Genomic DNA, 14,789 nt, shown 5'->3' with positions numbered 1-14,789 from the left:
TCACTGAGGTCACAGCCCTCAACATGTTCACCGGCCAGGAGATTCCAGTGGTCATTTCTGCTAAGGCAGAGTTTCAGGGACACCTGGATAGTGTGATTGGTGAGTGTTTTCGTGTGTCCAAGACTTCACTTTAGAGATGGAGATTACTTTTATTTCAAGTTATCCAATCTCGCTGCACTAAACCATTAAAAGAACACACAATAAGAATGATAATTAAGAACATTAGTAAAAAAACAAACAACAAAATAAGGATAAACAGTAGAACAAAAGATAAAAGAAACACTTGAATGTGTGTGTGTGGATGTGTGTGTGCGTTTGGATGTGTTTGCATGTGTGTGAGTGTGGAGTGTTATCCTTGTTATCGGTATTTGTGTTCTCACAGCACAGAGGCAAACATGTCACGGGTTTCTCATTACACCATTTCCCAGCATGCCCGGCTTTGTTTCAACTGGATCTCTTGCTCGTCTCCCTCGAGAACTGTTTGCACAGCTCCTGTGTGCCTGAATCACTTTAATCATGTAGTTTTTGTGTAAAGCTGTGTGTGTATGTGCGTGCGTATGTGCATGTGTATGTGCGTGTGTGCACACGCACATGCGTGTGCACCCGCATGTGTGTGTATGTGTGTGCGCGTGTGTGTGTCTTTGTGTCTGTGTGATGCAGGCATCCCTGACAGCAGTGAAGAGGACGCATGTGTGGCCAAGGCTCTGGGTGTGAGCTGGAACCCAGTGCTGAAGGCTGAGGAAAACGGCGCTCACACTCTAATCAACTCTTCTGAAGTACACACTGCTCACATACACCATGTCCCAAGAGAGGCATCTTCCCACTCACATATCGACACATACAAACACAGCCACTCCTCCTTGTTGTCCTGAGGTCCATGTGCACTCAGTCACAGTCACACACACCATCACAACCTTTCATACACCCACTCAAAAGAAGGTCACAGGTGCAGTTGTTGCCCATGCTATAGGACATAGTATTTGGCAAAAAGGTGCTTCACAAAGTTTCATATTTTTTTTATTGCCTGGGAATGATTTTGTAGAAGGTTTCATATGGAGCAGACAGGCAGGATTTGGCCTTTCCTGACTGGAGACAGTTGTGAGATTATCTTTATGAATGCTTTAAGTACCCTAAACTATCCTATCCGCCATAGACAGGAGTCTGGTGCTATCAGCCATCAGCAGAGAGCTTTGCAGTGCTCAGTCCAAAGAATTCAGTTCTACACATTAGTAATCTACAGTACGTCTGCTCTGTAGTTCACAGGTCAGAAGCGAGAAGAGGCCTTCAGTTCCATTACTCAAAAAGCCAGAGAAAAGAATCTTGGTGGTTACCTCACCAGTTCAAAGCTGAGGGACTGGTTGATCTCGAGACAACGGTACTGGGGTACGCCCATTCCCATAGTGCACTGCAAGTCGTGTGGCCCTGTGGCGGTTCCTGTGGAGGACTTGCCAGTCATGCTGCCCAAAGTGCCCTCCCTGAGTGGAAGGAGGGCATCACCCCTGCAAGCTGCCCACGAGTGGAAGGACTGCCCATGTCCCAGGTAAAGCTCTACTCCCATGGCTCACTGTAAACATGCCCTCACATCTAGCATTTTTTTTTCTTTTCTGTCATCTTTGTGGTTGATTAAGACTTTTGAAGTTGAGTTTTGGACAGCTGCTGGCCTTTTGGCACCTTGGACCAAGAAAGTGAAAGGACAGGGGTGTCCCACACAACCTTGCCACTTTTTCTCCCTCTACATCTCCGTGTACATCCTTCTTGTTTTTAGTCTCTTTCATGTGCATGTATGAAGATTTCTGCTAGTGTGCTTGGCCTCAGACCAAGGTCAACCACAGCCACCACTAAGCCACAGTTCAGAAGGCTGTGTGGTGATATGAATGGAGATTGGGTTAATAGACCACGAAACATACTTATGCAATATGTGTTGGATCTGCAACTTGCTGGGATATACTAGAATTGCTTTTTAAAATAACTGTTTGAGACCCTAAAGAGATGAAAACCAGTCTATGGGGGCTTAGCCTACCTCTACTTCAGACAGAATATGCACTAAAGATTCACTAATCACGCTTAAGATGTTCTCTCACGGTTTTTCTTTTTAGCCATTTTCTCTTTATGGCATTCAACATCTTCTGACCAAACATTAAAAAGAGAACATGGCAAAATGTCCTGTCTGTTCTGAGAGAGTGAGAGAAAAAGAGCGTGAGAGAGAGAGGAGAGCTTTCTGACTCATCTTAGACACATCCCACACCACCCTCCCAAGTGCTACTCAGCTTTAAATTGAACCAGTGCATGTCTTTTAGAAACTGTTCATTTTGAAACAAGTCCTTGTTTGACACTACTGTGTCATTAAACTAAGACACTTTTTAAAAAGTTTCTGCTATTGAAGTCCCTTGATTCCTGTAATGATGACCAGCCTGGAATGTCTCTTATCTGGTCAGGGTATGATGGTGACAGTTTGAGGAAAATCACTTTGGTGTTCAAACTCATCCTCTCACATACGATAAGGCGAGCGTTGGAGCAAATAGATGTTGGATGAAAGATTGAGTGAGAGATGGGCCTTATCAGCCAAGTCCTTGAAAGTGGCTAAAACAAAGCTGGAAGTCATTTCGTGAGCAGCGATATTGTCTGTTCTCAATGTTAGCAGTCAGAGAACAAAATGAAAGCTAGAGACCATTCTTCGTAGAATTCCCAGTGCTGCCATGTCCATTGGGAAATTGGTGGCATGTCCATGACACTGAGCAGGTTTCTGAATGACTACCATCAAATCTTTGAGTTAAAGCCATGACTTACAGATATCAGCATTTATAGTCAAGCAGGCAAGCAGTCAGCCTTGTTGAGGTCATTGTACATGTGCTCAGCAGTCTAGGAGCAACTCATCACTTCAGATTGCCATAATGACTTTGAAAATGATTCAAGCAAACCCGACGGAGCCAAATCTGGCTCACTTCAGAGAAGTACCATTCTCTCCGAGTGCCAGCAGTGTGGGCAGACATTACACATACACACACAAATGTTTAAGCCTCCTCTACAGTAGTAATGTTATCTCTCATCTGCTCGCTGGACATATAACAGGCTTAATCATGGCCAGGTACCAACAGAGTACTTCAACGTCTGATCTGTATGCAGTGAATCTGCTGAGCTCAGACATGAATTGGAGACCACTTCCACATTCAGAGGAGCTTAATGAGAAAGAATGGCTTGGAGATGCCAAAATCCACCCTTGTTACATCAAGAATATGACCCCCCCACACCCCCCACAGATTCTCCATCCTCTGTGTGATGCATCAGCCACTGCAGTGAACCACTTCATTATGGCTTGTATTGGGGATTTTCATCCTCTTAAATGGCACCTAGCTTTCAAAGAATTAACCTGCTACACCTTAGGCTAGTTGCTAGGCAACACAGGCGCTAGGTTTGTCTTGTGAGTGGTGGAGCGGGTAGAAGCTTGTGTGAGCACAAGGGGCACCGAGCTGATTGCCGGCACTGGGCTTGCCTCTCCACCCCCTGGGGGGGTCTGGCTCCGGGCTCGAGTCTGCCCTTTAAGCTGCACATGCGACAATAACGGCCAAAACCCCTTGGTCGTATACTTTTGTGTGTGCGGGGAGGTGTCATTAAATTGCTAGAGGGACTTCTGTCGATGATGATCAGCTGTCTAAATTCCAAAAGGCTTGTTGCTGAGAAAGTGAAGCAGACACAGATGCTTATGAGGTCTGTCTGTATGTGTGAGTGCATGTGTGTGTGACTCTTTAGCACTCTTTATCTCAAGCTGTGCCAATGTTTGGTTTGGGTGAAAGAGGCAGACCGTGACACTCCAGTTTAAACACACAGGCATGTACACACAGTAGGGGGAGTGTGAGGGGACGGTGGGAGCGTGGAGGCAGAGGGAGCTGCTGTTACTAGCGGCAGAACATCTCCAACCCACGCACAGGGCCAGCAACCCAGCAGCCCACGCACACAGCCAGCATGGCAGAGCAGGACCAGCCCAGTGAGACCTGCTATAGGAACCCAGGCTGCTGGCATTTCATATGTTGCAGCTACTTACAGGTCTCCCTGATTACACATTATGCATTTTTTTTATTCATGGTCTTTAATATGACTGCAGTGTAAACCATCAGGGACACTTGCTTTGACAGAGCGTATTTAATAATATATTTAATCAGGTGGAGGGACCGAGTGAAAAGACCGTGAAGCTGGTTTAACACGAATCGCTTTGGTGATGCAGTGTCCTCCCTGGGAAAGGCGGCAGTGGAAGCTGCATGTCTCTCGGACCAGTGGGAGGGTGGGAGTGCTCCTCGGGACACTGCTCTTGTCCCAGATTCCTTGCTTTTTCTTCGGTTGTGAGATATCGTGTTGCTTCCTGATGTGCTGATAGATCTTTTAGTGGTTGATATTTTGGACATGTTCAGTTGAGAGTCTTGTTTCTCTAGTTTGTCTCTATTAAAGTCCTGCCTTCTCACTTTCCATTTCCTTGTCAGGTGCAAAGGTCCTGCTCAGAGAGAGACAGACACCATGGACACGTTTGTGGATTCAGCTTGGTACTATTTCAGATACACAGACCCGCACAACCAGCTGAGGTAATGTGGATAGTCTGTGAGTTCTTTATCAAATCCATTTTTCCTCACTTCCTTCCTCTCCTGCCTAGATGGAATGCATCTGCATTTGTGAGGTTTATAAGAGAGAAGCAGAACACCTGAGAGACTGCTAGTCCATCTGTCGAGGGCAGTTTGGGTAAAGAGCAGATATTAAAATCATTGATATCGTTATTGTTTTGTTCCTGTAATTTCCTGTATCCAAGCACTCACTAGGCATACAGTCTACCACCCACATTCTCTCTCTCCCCCCCCCCCCCCCCCTCATTTGCTCTTTCTATCTCACTCCTTCTCCCTCTCTCTGTACCCCCCAGCCCATGATGCACACACATACACAATGTTCTGGCAGTGGAGATTATAATCTGTCAGCAGGCACCTCATAGTGAAGCAGAGATCTTGACAAAAGAGATTAATTTGCCAACAGCAGGGCTTCTCCCCCAGCCGTGACCTGAGAACACAGGCACAAGCATGCTGCTATGCCCAGCATGGGCAGCGTATCTTGCAGTGGGAAGAGCAATTATGCTGTTTGCGGTGAGCGGCTGGTACAGGGCCCCGAGGCTCAGCATTGAGGCTCAGCGTTAAGGCCGGTTAGAGCTGCAGTGTCACTGTCTCAGCGTCCAGGCACAGACAGGCTGCAGGGGGCCGGGCCAGGGTAACCGTACAGCGCTCCTGAGGAAACAGCAACACTCCCCGTGTAGATATGTGAACACACATGTCTGCTTATCCCAACATATCAACTAGGAAACATTGTGGTTATTACCAGATCATCTTAAAATCATTGGGTTGCTGGTTGCTTAAATGCCCATAATGATGGATATTTATTTGAGGCAATTTAATGTCCACCAGCAACAGTATGAGCAGATAAACATGAAAACTTTGAACGTCTCCATCTACCTGATATTTTCAGGTCAATGGATTTCAATACGAACTCTTTCAAAGAGTGGAGAGGCACACCTATAGTGCATGCAGCACACAACTACTAACCCAGCATTAGCCCGCTGTCTGAATGCCATGTAAAAATATGCCTGTGCAATGGTGCCCCCTAGTGGCAGTTACTATCTGCACTAAGAGCACTGTAACTCTGTGCCGTGCCTCAGACAGGCTGACCCTGCCCTCTGCCCTGCAGGCCTTTCCAGCGTTCTCTGGCTGACCACTGGATGCCTGTGGATGTTTATATAGGCGGGAAAGAGCATGCAGTCATGCATCTTTATTATGCCCGCTTCCTCAGCCACTTCTGCAAGGACCAGGGCTTGGTCTCAAACAGGTGCACCACACACACTCGCACTCATGCACACACTCACCCTCTTGTCATGTGACATTATATGATTGGCTGACCATAAGATAAAATCAACTTTAACTCCTAGTAATAATAACTCTTAATAGTAGAAGTAATAACTCTTAGTAATATTGTGTGAAACCTAGAAGTGTGTGCTTTCTTTCTTAGTTTCTGTATTCACTCAGTCTTTCCTCCTGAAGGGAGCCCTTCAAGAAGCTGCTGGTGCAGGGCCTCATAAAGGGCCAGACCTTCAGAGTAGCTGAAGGTGGACAACATCTGAGGAGAGACGAGGTTGATTTCACAGGTGTGTGTGAGAGAATGTGAGCGTGAGTTTTTCGGAGTTGTTAGCATTACATCTCCTACAGTTCCAAGTGTGTAAGCTTAGGCAGTTACGCCCTGTCTGTTGCTGTGGTGGAAAAAAGATTATGCTTCCCACTGCCACTCAACAGCAGTCAGCTTAGTCATAGAAACCACAAGACAAATGCTCTAGAAATCTATCTTTCCATCTCTTTTTCTGTCTGTCTGTTTCTCCCTCCCTCTCTCTTATGAGTATTGGACATTACATGGTTTTATTGTTACCAGGCAACCAGGTAAACAGGGAATTTATGGCTAGACTGTGTATTATGGGTATCAAAGGGAATCTTTTTTTTTTATTGGTTCTGTGTCATGGAGCAAAGAGACGACTTGATTGTGTATGTGTGTGTTTGTATGCATGGTTAAGTCAATAGTTTCCACATTTATTGGATTCTTGGACTGTCCCATTTTTGAAGAAGCGTGTCAGAACAGACTAGATGGCCCTTTCACGCACCCAGCACTCCTTTCCCTGCAGCTCACCATCCTGTCTCTCCTTCCCACATGCTCCCCCTCTCTCAGGCCCCGAGCCCGTCCAGCGGGGCACTGGCAGGCAGGTAAAGGTGACCTGGGAGAAGATGAGCAAGTCCAAACACAACGGCCTGGACCCTCGCGAGGTGGTGCAGCAGTACGGCACCGACACCATGCGCCTCTACGTCCTCTACGCAGCCCCGCCAGAGCAGGACATCCTGTGGGATGTGAAGAGTGAGCGCTCAGAGCAGTTTGCCTGCCTTTAGTTTCATATTTAATGGGTAAAAACAGGAGATGGACTATGGTGGCAGGTTCTGAACTAGTGTTAAAGAGCAAGTTTTCTCCTGCATATTGACAGAACACCACTCCTGAAGTAACTTATACATGGTTGCAGGTCTGTGTAAATTTAAGATAAAAAGCCTTTATTAAGAAATTTACAGCATTATGTATTTCTGAAACTAGGAGAGACTGTACATACTTAATAGCTGTACACTCTCTACAGTCCTTTATTTGCAATTCACATAGCTAGCAAAGATCATGTGTCCTCAAAGCAAGGCATGTTGCATTGATCATGTATCTGCTCAAGCAGACTGTGTGTTATGGGTTTGTGTTTGTGTGTGTGTGTGTGTGCGCGCGGATGTGTGCAGCGGATGCAATCCCTGGCGTGCTCCGCTGGCAAGCTCGTCTGTGGGGGCTGGTCACTAAGTTAAGAGAGGCTCGTCAGGGTGGCGAGACACCCAACCCCTTGACCCTCAATAAGAAAGAGAGCTCGGAGGCCCGGAGGATCTGGGAATACACGAATAAGGCCATTGCACAGGTTTGTGGCTCCTGATTGCAGTAGTAACTATGGCCATGATGAACTTGGCTGTGTCATAAAATAGCCTAAAGCACCCTTTGACCAGATGGTGTCGCCATTGTGAGGACCCCAGATCAGTGTTCTATTTTTTATTTCATGCTTTTGTTTTTCCAGAATTGAGAGCTTTTGTTATTGTTGGGTTTTTTTTTGTTTTTGTGTGTGTGTGTGTGTTTGTGTGTGTGTATTTGGGGGGTTGAGTGGGGGCTTCACAACTTGCCATTACACTAATGCTCTGTTATTAACCATTAGAACACTAAAGACATTCTTTGCTGGCATATTTCATACTTTCAGTACCAGGTGTAGTCCCATTCTCTCCCAGTGTCTCTCCCCAGTGTCCCACTTTATTCTTGGTCTATGATCAGTAACCTGAGCATTCTGTTGCCTCCGGGAACAACAGAGAGAAGTGATGTTAAATCGAGTAGCCAATGTTTTAGTGCACTATAAATATCCCCTTCCTGCATCTGGTACCCAAGGGTGTGATTGATTCGGCCAGGGGCCCGGGCTAGTTGAGGGCCTTCTGCCTTGCGGTGGCTCCACCCCGCAACCACAAAGCCACAGTAGCTCTTTGATCCTCAGCCTGGAAAAGCCTTTGTCATAAGCCATGGCCTTTCTCCCAGAGGCCCTCTGTGGGCACCTGTGGAACCCTCTGGCAGCAACCCGCCTTAGAGCAGGCACCCGTCTGCATTCAGATCATGGCAAACCCTACTTCTACTCCTCCGCCTGAATATGAAAATGGAGCCCTCACATTCTGCTTTCTTCTCAGCTGGATTAAAGGAGGAATGTTCACATTCTTTGATCCCTTTCATTAGCAGAAATGTTGCTAGAAGGGGAGCATAACCAAAGCATAGAGGAATTACATGTGCCAGGCCATCGAGTAGCGCATACTCCATTTAATCTTTTTTTTTTTTTTTTTTTTTTTTTTAACAAAATGTCAGCTATAACCTTTTTTGTACACATCCTGTGTCTTATACAAGCACCTTAAGTGTCCATCAGTCTCTCCAGGCATTTAATGCAAAAGTTGGAGGCATAAGAGAAGAAATGGAGTAAGTGAGAAGAGTGCATCATGAGAGAGACTAATGATGTACAGATCCAACTGAATAGTACTTATCTGGAGTGTTTGGTCATCAGGTAACCAGTCATTTCACAGAGGACTTCCTGTTGAATGCGGCGATCTCACAGCTGATGGGTCTGACCAACACACTCTCAGTGAGTCAACAGCGCATACACCGCCTCTGTATACAGCACTGAACCCATACTAAACCCATATCAGTAACTAATTCATTCACATAGCATTTACCTGGCATTAAGCTGTATTTGTTAGGAATACACTGTTGCCAGTGCTAACGCTGTAACAATTGTGTTTAACAACATCAGAATAATGCAGATTAACAATTTTTTTTATTTTATTGGTTTTACACAAGAATGATCACAAGTGGACAAATAAGTGCAAATATATAATCTGTGCCCTTAGCCACTATGCTTTGGACTGTGGCATATATTTGAAATAAATATGAACATTAATATATGCAATTAAACAGGAATAGTTGCATTTATTATAGGTATTGATAAAGAATATTGGCTTTATTTGATCTTGCATATACCTTGTGGATAATTTAGCATTATTTGACATGCAGGTCTTCAGTTGGATTTCTCCAGCTCTGTAGCAATTTCTATAGCTGTGCAGCCGTATTCTGCATGTCAGTGCCACACAGTGCAAATGCTTCATTAGCTGATCACCTGAGCCCCTCATTCTGATCTCTGTTCCTGCATGGATGTTTGCCACGGGATGCAGCAAGCCTCACCTCGTGTGGTCCTGCACAGTGTGGCGTTTGAACAGGCCCTCGCCACTCTCTGCCTCTTAACTGCCCCCATGGCTCCTCACCTGGCCTCCGAGCTCTGGGCAGGTACGTGGGACTCCACATCTAGTATTTGGGATGTCATTGGAAAGGGACAGATATCAACAAATATCTGGAGATTTTGGACAGTACCCAACTGTAATTGTCAAAAACGTTTAAGCAGTATCTCGCTACACCTTCTGCATTTGACTGATGCTCTTATCCAGAGCAACTTAGACATTTATGAGGATGATAGTACATGTGCTCCCTAGTAGTTGAACCCATGACTTTGGTGTTACTAGCACCATGCTCTTCATGCTCTACCAGCTACAATCTGCAAAAGACTGTGAATAATACCCATCACTATGCAGGAATACCCAGTGTATACCTGTAGTTTGGATTTTAATTGAAGGTTTTGGATGGGCACCACAGGGAGGAGTAGTGGATTCTTTTTTTTTTTCAGGCCATGTGGCAGCCCATCTAGTCCAGAAATATACACAAACACAGGCGTGCACACCCCCCCCCCAACACGCTGCTGATGTAATAACACAAGTCATGTGAATCTGAGAACATGTATCTATCTAAAGAGATAGTAAGAATTCAAATGCAGTGCTCTAGATTTCCAGAGAAACAGGACAGAGGTCTTTCATCAATTGTGCCTTAGCATGCTTCCAGTTCCTATTAGTGGACTCACCACGGCTGAACAGTAACAAAGAAAAGGGGGTTGGCAGTCAGGCATAGCACCATTTAAAAGTGAAAATGTGTTGGTCAAGAGTTAAGAGTTGTAGAAAACACCGGAAGAAACAGAGGAAGCAACTGTCCAGCACTTAATCACATCCAGCTATTGTCAAATGCACACACTATTCAAATGTGCTGTGTGGACAGAAGACCTGAGCACCTCTCTCTCTGCCCAGGCACGTCCTCAAGCTGATAACCACAGTCAACAGACAGGAAGTGTGTGTGAAGGGATGTGCATGTGTGTGTTTGCACATGTTAAAGCTGGGCTAGGCAAAGCATGAACACGAGGAACATAGTGTGAGCCGCACCTTTGCTTGACATCCCCCCCCCCCCCCACCCCCAACATGGTCACACGCAAGAATACAAGCACAAAGGCCTGCCGGAAATGAACATCCTTCCTGAAGGCATGTGGGGGTCACACAGAGGATTCTAATTTTACTAAGTCCCTGGGGAAATGTTCTTGCCTGAGGACATATGGGTGTTTTTATTGTAATTCAAATCACAGGCAGCATCCATACAGGCCTGTGAAATGTCAGTTTAAACCAGAGGTCCAGTCTTACCCACAAAAGGGACACTGTGCCTAAAGGTTTTGCTCCATCCAAGATGGAGCACACATCATACAACTAAAGACAGACCAGTTGATTAAATAGGTGAAATCAGGTGTGCTCTTTGTTTTGTAATGAAAACCTGCAGCCCTTTGGGGATAGCACTGACCAATCCCCATTTAAAAGATTCGGTTCGATAGTGCTATCAATACCTTCTCTCTCTCTTTCTCTCTCTCTCTCTCTCTCTCTCTCTCTCTCTCTCTCTCTCTCTCTCTCTCTCTCTCTCTCTCTCTCTCTCTCTCTCTCAGGGCTATCTCAGGTTCAGAGCCCTCTCACTGCTTCCTTCTCGAGGAGTGGTGATGTGCTCCAGCAACCTTGGCCCAGCGTGGATCCGGAGTACCTCCAAACCCCAGACACACTGGAGGTGTCTGTACGGGTGAGACGCTCTAACAGCTTATATTATGGCACAACCCTACATCTGCAGTGCCTGGGATGCCAGTGCACTGTGCCCTGCACTGTTAGTCATAGGCAAATGGTTTAAGATTACAGCACACCATGTTGTTTTACAGATCCTTTCTTCTCTGTGCTGTAGTGTAATATATGTGTGTTAAGGAGCAGTGACAGGAGTCATCCCCAGGCTGCTCACTCGGAATGATGTGCTGTCACCAATGCCCCTCTTCATCAGCACTCCTCTCTAGCATCTCTTTGCATGAGGTCTGGAGCACAAATATGGGAAATCCACTAGATTGGCTGCTGGAATGCAGGAAGTGAATGTGTCTCCTCCTAACAAGACTGTCTCTTCTTATAGCATGTGTGTAATTAATCCTTCTGATGAAGGGGTTTTGGTTTAATGTGACTGGTGAACAGCAATTAGAGGCTGTTTTGAATGCTCTGGGAGGCAGATGAGTGAATTCCTCTACCCAAGAGTGTGTGTGTGTGTGTGTGTGTGTGTGTGTGTGTGTGTGTGTGTGTGTGTGTGTGTGTGTGTGTGTGTGTGTGTGTGTGTGTGTGTGTGTGTGTGTGTGTACGTGCATGTGAATGGATAGCCTGGATGTCTGCCTGGCCAGTGAAATCTATCTGTAGAGGCTGGGTCAATGAGTCAGCTGCACAGAGATCAAAGTCATCCTTGGAGACTGTAAAAGGAATCAGAGATATGCTTACCCATGACCTTTTAACCTTTCCTTAATTTACATCCTTCACCAGGTTGCTCTTTAAAGGAGGGGAGACGGCATTACATACAGCTGGTACAAATAAGTAAATAAGTAAATCAATCGGTCGACCTGTAATTCCAGATAAGATTAATGGGTTCTGAAATGTAGCAACCAAGTGTGTACCCAAATTGGACCAATCCACACAGTGGAATATTATACATGTAGGCATTATTGCAGGACTCTCTCACACACACACACACACACACACACACATTCTCTAACAAAACTCCAAACCTAAGGATCAGTTTCAAAGCTAGACTGTAACCAGTTACATATTTCTTTTTCTAAATTTTGTGGTGCCCCCTTGAGCAGTTTGGATGTTGTATTAGCACACACAAAAGACATAAGGAGAGCAGAGCATGAGAGACAGCACCTGCCTTCCATCAACTGTGTTTCTCCCTGCTCCACTAAGCATGGGATCGCCCTCTTGCTCTCTCGCTCTCTGTCAGAGAGCCCCCACTGCGAGTCTAAGTGAAGTGTGTATCCAGGGATTGGCCTTATAAAAGGCTTGGTCTCTCCTGTGGTTTCTAATGCATGGCACCATGCAGCTGAGGTGCCCTCCACCCGTGGTCTCTGCCACGCTGGTACCTACAGGGAGGGATGAGTTGCCATCCTGGGCTGCGGTATATGCTGTGGTATTCTGGGAATCTACTGCCTAGTAGCAGAGGTTAAAGAATTCCAACACCCATAATGACAGGGTGGAGCTTGTGTGACTAAATCTAACATGTACTTATATGTACACACACAAGGCAGTTTTTATCAAAATTCAAGTAGTTGCACACAACCATGTTTACACACAAATGATCTTGGCAGATGTAGAGGCACGAAACGCACTGGCAGAACATGGGCCCATTCGTTTACACACAAGAGCTTCGATTGAGAATGTTTTTGTTTGAAGGACTGGAGACTTGTGTTTACCTGGAAGATGAAGTAAAAAGAGCTCCTTATCGGTGGGCCAAAACATAAATGTAATTGTTTCTGATACGGTTAGAATTGTAGGCTTTAGTGCTGCTGGTTTTGACCATTTTTGCCTTGCTGGGCTTTTCTGCTCAATAATAATTGTATATCCTGCTTTATTTTAATGATTAATCTAAGATTTCTCTTTTTCCTCTTCAGATTAACAACAAGGCATACGGGACTGTTACCGTGCCACGGCAGGTGGCTCAGGACTCTGAGAAGGTGCGTGAGCTGGTGCTGGACAGTCCTTTGGGTGCCCGCCTTCTCGCTGACCGCATCATTAAGAAAGCCATCCTCTCCCCAAGGACTGCCCTCATCAACTTCCTGGTGGAAGACACGGGGCACGGTTCTGGTGCTTCAGTGGTCAAATGAACTGTCAGTCAAAAGCTACAACTGAGAAGCTGTGGCTTTCAAAATGAAGAGCAGAAATGAAACAGATCGTGCACACACTGACTTTACTGACTTACATATTTTACATTGTTTTCCATTTGTCCGATGATGTATTTAAACTGAAAGTGAAATTGGCTTTTTAGTATCTTGCTAAATGACAGGGAGTCTTTGAGAAGTGATGACAAATATTAAACTCCAAGCTGGACTTTGCTCTTTGTCTCTCCTTCTCTGTTGTCATTTCTAACAATAACCCATTGGGCTTAGGCAGTCATGTTCCAGGCTGTTTCTGCACGCCCAGCCTGATGCACTGCCACTGCCCCACAGGCTAGCGGTCCTCCCACCATCCCCTGCCCTGCTTTAAAGAGGTGCACAGTCTGTTCTACTCACACACGGCAGGTACATTCCCGCTGGCACTTGGAACTAAATGCAGAGCCTTGCAGCAATCACCAGCCTGTAGGTGACTCATTCTGTCCTGGTTGGATTGTTCTGTTTAGTTCTGTATGTTCTGTTTAGTGGATACAGGCTGTAAATTGTCCTTTTCCACATGTTTTCAAAGGCACAGAAGTAATGATACCTATGAGAATACCCACTGGGCTGAAAGCGAAAACTATACCGATTCAGTGTTGCTCATATACTGTGTCCCAGAATGCTATCTGGAGAACACTGTTGAAAACAGCATTGTCAAGGTCCATTTAACTTTCAAAGCATCTCGATTCAAGTGTCAAATTATTCAGAACTGATATTGAAATTTCAAGCTGTTTTTCCACATCGGAGGCAAATGGTCTGCTCTTACACAAGAGGTATTTGAATAGAATGTACTGATTGCTTTGGCTTTTGAATCAGCTGAGTTCCTGTTTGTGAGCTTTGGAAAAGTCTATCAGCAGTTCCTTTTTAGGGCTGGCAGCAGAGAGAGCTCAGTCATCACACTGCAGCACCTGTGCAGTTCACCAGCCCTCTCTCCCTGGCCCAGCCCTGGCCAGGGGGCCAGCAGGCACCAGTGGGAACGAGCATCATGCTGAAGCCATGCCTGACGAATTGCTTGACTTCATTAATAGTGTTGTAGGGTCATTCACTTAGCTCTTGGCCAGGAAAAAGAAAAACAAAAGCTGAGTAAAGACATAAAGCCCTGCTTTCAACTTAGCAGAGGAGTTGAACCTCCTGGGTATTGAAGTCCCAAGAGGACTCCAAAATTTAACAGTGGGTCTATTGTTTGAGAATGTTTCTTAACAAAGCCAGGCATCATTCTCTGACTTCACATAACTTACTCAGACCATCAGATCGCCAGGCTCTGAAATCTCTCCCTTCCCCCACTGTGTCATGGAAGCATTATAGTGACTCACTGAGTTATACTGCTGAATAATAGCAATAAAAGTGTAACCCGTTTACATTCCTCATATGTGCTGACTCTTGTCTGTGAATATGTTCTCGCAAAACCCAGTAATCTGACACAGCCAGTAGCAGATATTCTTTTAGTGCTGCTTATTATATCCTGTCCTTAGACTGTAATGTATTTGTGTGTTGTCATCTCTATTTCCATAGAGGAAGTGTTTTCTTTCCCTTTTTCGCCTTTTGC

At 45.6% G+C, this 14,789-nt stretch overlaps 1 protein-coding gene across 5 annotated transcripts in view; it reads left to right on the top strand.

The window, feature by feature from the left end:
- lars2 (leucyl-tRNA synthetase 2, mitochondrial) overlaps positions 1 to 13,427 on the top strand; it is a 38,042-nt gene extending 24,615 nt beyond the window's left edge. For all 5 annotated transcript variants that reach the window (XM_027002105.2, XM_027002114.2, XM_027002095.2 and 2 more), the window contains 12 exons: positions 1 to 99; positions 661 to 776; positions 1,257 to 1,540; positions 4,473 to 4,571; positions 5,713 to 5,850; positions 6,063 to 6,166; positions 6,736 to 6,918; positions 7,332 to 7,501; positions 8,669 to 8,746; positions 9,333 to 9,444; positions 10,967 to 11,094; positions 12,986 to 13,427. The exon at positions 1 to 99 is cut by the window's left edge and continues 6 nt beyond it. In XM_027002105.2, coding sequence (XP_026857906.2) covers positions 1 to 99; positions 661 to 776; positions 1,257 to 1,540; positions 4,473 to 4,571; positions 5,713 to 5,850; positions 6,063 to 6,166; positions 6,736 to 6,918; positions 7,332 to 7,501; positions 8,669 to 8,746; positions 9,333 to 9,444; positions 10,967 to 11,094; positions 12,986 to 13,198 — 1,724 coding nt within the window. In that variant the 3' untranslated portion in view covers positions 13,199 to 13,427. The remainder of the gene's footprint in view (positions 100 to 660; positions 777 to 1,256; positions 1,541 to 4,472; positions 4,572 to 5,712; positions 5,851 to 6,062; positions 6,167 to 6,735; positions 6,919 to 7,331; positions 7,502 to 8,668; positions 8,747 to 9,332; positions 9,445 to 10,966; positions 11,095 to 12,985) is intronic.
- The last annotated feature ends 1,362 nt before the right edge of the window (positions 13,428 to 14,789 follow it).

The sequence above is a fragment of the Electrophorus electricus genome, chromosome 10, assembly GCF_013358815.1.
Source record: "Electrophorus electricus isolate fEleEle1 chromosome 10, fEleEle1.pri, whole genome shotgun sequence".
In the NCBI taxonomy this organism is placed as follows: Eukaryota; Metazoa; Chordata; class Actinopteri; order Gymnotiformes; family Gymnotidae; genus Electrophorus; species Electrophorus electricus.
The sequence above is the reverse complement of the archived record's forward strand: the minus strand, read 5'-3'. Positions and strand labels throughout refer to the sequence as shown.